At 46.7% G+C, this 5,278-nt stretch overlaps 1 protein-coding gene across 6 annotated transcripts in view; it reads left to right on the top strand.

The window, feature by feature from the left end:
* Positions 1-3,683, top strand: part of znf516 (zinc finger protein 516) — a 35,084-nt gene extending 31,401 nt beyond the window's left edge. For 5 of the 6 annotated variants that reach the window (XM_029129131.3, XM_029129132.3, XM_029129135.3 and 2 more), the window contains one exon: positions 996-3,683. In XM_029129131.3, coding sequence (XP_028984964.1) covers positions 996-1,189 — 194 coding nt within the window. In that variant the 3' untranslated portion in view covers positions 1,190-3,683. The remainder of the gene's footprint in view (positions 1-995) is intronic. The other variant, XM_029129136.3, reaches the window with a different exon arrangement.
* Positions 3,684-5,278: the final 1,595 nt, after the last annotated feature.

The raw sequence follows: 5,278 nt of genomic DNA, 5'->3' as shown, positions 1-5,278 counted from the left end.
CGCGCGCTATGAGTGATGGGGGCAGGCGCGGCGGAGGGGTCCAATTAGATGTAGTGTTGACGCTGCTTTACGGCGACGATAACCTTTAGCATAATGTAGTGCACCGGTGCCGTCAGCGTTGTTTCCTCACAGGACGATGTAGTGGAGGCTCTCGCTTTCCTCTCACGTCTCACCCTCGCGTCTTTCCAGCTGTTTTTCAATTTTTTTTTATTTCTATGTGATTAATTATATCTTTTTTCGTTTTTATCCCCCTCTATTTCTCCCTCACATCCCTACCCTTCTTTCCCTCTCTCTGTTGTGTTACTGATGATGTATGATAACAGCTATATTTCCCTCTTTCTTCTTCGGGGAGAAGGGTGCGGGAGGGGCACGGGGAGTCATTTGTTTTCCCGCTTTGATATTCTTCCATTTATCAAAATGATAATTAGGTGCAATTAAATGGCAATCTCATTTGTTTTGTTCAGGTGTGTGTTTCCCTATTTTTATGTATCTGTTTATTTATTTATTTTGCGCCGAGGTGCCGGTGCCATTGTAGGTCAGTCTAATTAGAAGAGCGAGTGCAGGGTGTGTGTGTGTGTGTGGGGTGTGTTGGGATGCGTGTGCTGTGGGGGTGATTGAGGCAAACGCATAGAGAGAGAAAAGTAGGGCTCCTCTGACAGGGGATGTGTGCAGGTAAGCGTTAGCGAGTACATCTGGGTCAGGATGGAAAGCCAACATTAACTTTTGAAGTGAAAGTCGCCGTAAAATATTTAACGTGCATTATGTTTTTGGGTTTGCTTATTTTGCCTATTTTTTTCCCCACTTCTCATTCACACTGCAGCACGAGTCTCATGGTTTCATTTTGTCATGTCTTGTTGATTCCTGTGTGTGTGTGTGTGTGTGTGTGTGTGTGTGTGTGTGTGTGTGTGTGTGTGTGTGTGTGTGTGTGTGTGTGTGTGTGTGTGTGTGTGTGTGTGTCACTAGCTGACTTTTGACGCGTGCGTTGTGTTCCTCAGGGGAGAGGCCATTCTGCTGCAAGCTCTGCCCATACCGAGCCTCTCAGAAAGGGAACCTAAAGACGCACGTCCAGAGCGTCCACCACATGCCTTTTGACAACAACCAGTACCTGGACACGAGGAGGTTGTTGCTGAGCCAGGAGGCGCATGGAGCTCAGGCTGCCAAACACCCATCGACGCCACAAAAACAGTAAAGCCCCTGATGAGCGTCAACAAATGACCGGATACACCATTCCTACGATCGGAGGATGAAAGAAGATGGAAGAAATGACTCACTGTTGACTTTAGAAGAACTTTCCGCAATCAAAGGTTTTGGAGTGTTTGAGTTTTTATTATTGTTGTTAAAGTTAGTTAGAGTGAATTGGGAATTCTCAGATTCGAGGCCATGAAAGGTTAAAAGTTCAGGTGTCATGTGAGCACACAAGAAGAAGAAGACTTAAAAGAGCAGCGTGTCCAGTGTTCAGTAGAAATCCTGACGTTTAGTCTTTATTTGGACAGAAAGTTGTTTGCAGTTCACATACAGGATCGTAAAAAGAAGAAGATGGAGTAGAGTTTTTTTTTATATAAGTGAAATAAGCAGACTTAAATGGAGACGGGAGAACTGTGGCGTTGCATGGCTGCTGCGGTCGCCCCCTGCTGTCGCGAGAGACAGGAAATGAGGCTCTGGACTCCGAGGTCTCCAAGAAAACACCTCTCGTGTGCGAGCGCGTGTGAGGCGTAAGGTTATAAGTCAGCAGTGACCGCCCGGATGACTAGAGGGAGCAAGAGAGCTCAGGAGAATCAGGATTAAAGCGAGCGAGAGAGAGAGAAACGCTAATGGCGGTGTACGCTTTAGTGCTCATTAGAAAAAAGTGTATGTTTTTAATAGCCAATATAAATGAATGTACTGTTTTTTATGGTCATTCAGTTATTCTCCATTTAGGAGGAAAAGGTTTCCACTACAACGCCTTCATATTAATGACGGTTCCCCACTGAGACTGAGCTGTGGGGGCGGCAGGTAGACGTGGAATACACAGATTATAAGGAGAATACGGTACCGCAGATAAAGATGTATCTCCATCTTGTGTTGTTATATTTTTACAGGAATAAGATATAATCTTATTCTCGCTGGCTGCGAGCAGCGCACAATGCCTCAGCCCAGAACGACTTTCCTCTCATCGTGGAATATTGTGAGTCTCATTTTGGTCCCTGAAATAAATCAAAATATCTCCATGAATCCATCTGAGAAGGGAAAATCAAAGCCAAAGCTGACCGGCTGCTTCGCATTTAACATTTTCCATGCTCACGGCCTGTCTATCAATGCATTTTTTTAAGCTAGTCTCATTAATGCATTGCAGAAACAGTGGAGGAGGCAGACGATGACGTTGTCAGTCAGCCAGAGGTCAGGGGGTCGTTTGGGGACAGTGAAGACGTTGTGCCCAGTGGTCACGGCCTTAACGCAGGTGTGAGTCAGTTGAGTCAGAGCACCTAGTGATGCTTTCCTCTCCCCTCAGCTCACCCTGAGCGAGTAGGGGGATACTTTCTTTTGGTGCCCTGTGCTTTGATCCGACGTTTGAAAAGCCATGCTTTGATACTCTGGGGAGAAGACGGAGAGAAGAAAGACAGCTTGTCCAGCTTGAATGCGACACCAGAACCTGTCAGTCAGAGACGTCTTTGTTTCCCATGCCACTTCCACGTTAAGCATACACAGTACTGTACTCCTGGTCTACAGCCTCAGTAGTTCTACATGGTGATCTCTTTAGATATGCAGACAATGTTGTGCGCTTGAATATGCCTAATGATACACAGACGTGTGTACTGATGGTGTGATAGTAAAAATACTTGAAATGGATACTCTAGCCTTGGAGGTAGTGTAGTACTAATACCAATGTTGTACAGAATTCCCTTTAAGACGAGCTCCTCAGTTCCGAATTTGTACTCCGAAGTGTGACTTAGACCATGTGAAGCAGGAGCGAGCGTGTGTAACATACGGTGTACATGTGTAATCCTCTATTACCAAACCCTTTATATACAGCAGTAGAAACCAAATGGCATTACTAGTGCACTTAGACTAGGTTACTGCTTTAACCGCTCACTTTTAGCTAAGGTTTCGTTGAGAATGTGCCGGCTAACACACGCGTCACTGTCAGGTCTGCTTTAGAGATTTGTTTTGTTTTATTCCATATTCCATAGATTTAAATGACTAATGATTTGTGGCTTCTGTTTCCATTCGGATGTAGGGGTGTGTTGTGTCTTTGCTAAGCTGTAGGGTGTGTTCAGTAGCTGGTCATGGCTGCCCCCCCCCCCCACCGGGGCTGCCAGACAACCTCCTTTCTTCTTTGGATGGGTTTTTATCATGCTTTTTAAGTTGTATTGTTTGTGTTCGCGTTGCTTTTTTAAAAGTTGTTATGAACTTCATGATTAATTTACCTTTAGAAGACATTATTATTCCAAATGTATTTGGTTTGCTATCTGTATTTATTATCACTTCAAACAAGGATGAGAGGACGCAGGCCGACAGGAGCGTTTGTTTTAATTAGATTATTCTGGGTTGTTTTTTGTTTTTATACTGTGTAGTTTTCAAGCCAGCAAGCCCATGTGAAAGCTCTACCTCGTCTGAGCCATTCTCAGTTCTGTTACACTTTTGTACATCATTTCAAGAAGATGTAATGTCATGTCCACAATAAAGACACACAAAATGGCACCTGTTGGCGCTGTTTCATCTGGCCGCGCTTGTTTGTTCCTTTTAAAAAGCTGCCTCGGCGTCCAAGTTGAGATGAAAACGCTTCAGATTCACACTTTGGAAGCTTCGTTTTGCTGGTTGATGTGAAGGAGCCGTCTGGTTTATTGACAGGACTGAAAACCCAGCGTGTTATGTGATCATTACACTTATTGTTGCCGCTGTCGACAGATTTTGTCAGCGTCGCTCATATCTAAGCTAATGATTAGCACAGTAGCATCATCAGAGGCAGAACCTGGCTGTAAAGTGTAGTCCAGGTCAACACGTGTTCACCAATTCCTGGATTCCTCATATAAAAGGCCATACTTCACCCACTTAGAATTTATAATGTAAATAATTAGTTTCTTGCAACAGACTTGAACAAACAGAAAAGCACTGACGTCCAGAGTGTGATAAAAATGAACAGAAAGGAGTTTGCATGTTTTCCAAAGGCAGGCGGGTCCAGAGTTTACCCCGCTACTCATCCCATGACAGCCAGGGTGGGCTCCAGCTCCCCCTCGACCCTTCACCATCAGATAAAGGATGAAAAATTGAATCCTATTTACTCATGGAGCTTGGATGAAATTACATCCCAGCCACCAAGCACTTGCCTGCAGTGACTCCACCCGCTGCCCTAAAGATAAGGGGCAGGTACTGCACGTGAACAGATGGGTTTGCTTCCCTTTCCCATTGTTTTTCTTGCTATCTGTGATATCTTTTTATGGCATGAAACCCCTAAACTGTAAATGATCTTAATGAACCCGCTGCCTCCTAGAACCAGCGTGTTGACCCCAACGGTGGCGTCTGCCTTTGACTGTGCAAAATAAAGTAAAAGTGGCGGTAGTCCACAGAGGTGAGGTGAAAACACACCAGACCCGAGCATCACTGCAAGCGCTGCCCTTTCATGGCTCGTGACACGTTTGATGGACGGAGACTTTGATGTTGGCCCCGACTCGCTGCCGCCTTGATGTCCGCGTGTGGCCGCGCGGCGGAAGCGGAGCCGGCGGGCGACGGCGGCGAGGAACCCTCGCCCCTTCAGCCGTCGGCGACCACCTAGGGATTCTGCGCTGCTCTGCCAGTCTCTTTCATGTGCGGCGTCTACGTGCACCATCTGTCTGTCGGCTTGAGTGACGCGTGAGTGGCGGGTTCCCTCTGAGAACATGGCACATGGCGGCGATGCCAGGCAGGCCCGCGGGCGGGGGGGGGCGACGGCACGCCGCCCGTCACTCTTCCCGACCTCATCAGTCACTGCCGAGGCAGACGCCACGGCCCTGAGCTCCCTGAAAACCTGTTCGCTGACATCTCGTCTTTCTGTCACACAGCAGAGAGAGGCTGACTGACTGAATGACTGACTGACTGACTGAATGACTGACTGAGGCGGAAAATATGCAGAACGTCAGAACGACTTAGATTTGATGGACAGGTGTGTCGGAGAACAGAGTAGAAGGCGCTTTTCCCTTCACATCTTTATGTGTTGCTAAAGAAAACAGCTGCCGCCTTGCTGTTTTCTGCCGTTACATTGGCACCACATGGGTGTGTTCAGGGTGACGCGGAGAAACGGGAACTTTTTATGTATAGTATACGG

This window comes from Betta splendens, chromosome 16 (genome assembly GCF_900634795.4).
Source record: "Betta splendens chromosome 16, fBetSpl5.4, whole genome shotgun sequence".
In the NCBI taxonomy this organism is placed as follows: Eukaryota; Metazoa; Chordata; class Actinopteri; order Anabantiformes; family Osphronemidae; genus Betta; species Betta splendens.
This window is presented reverse-complemented; position numbering and strand designations above follow the sequence as displayed.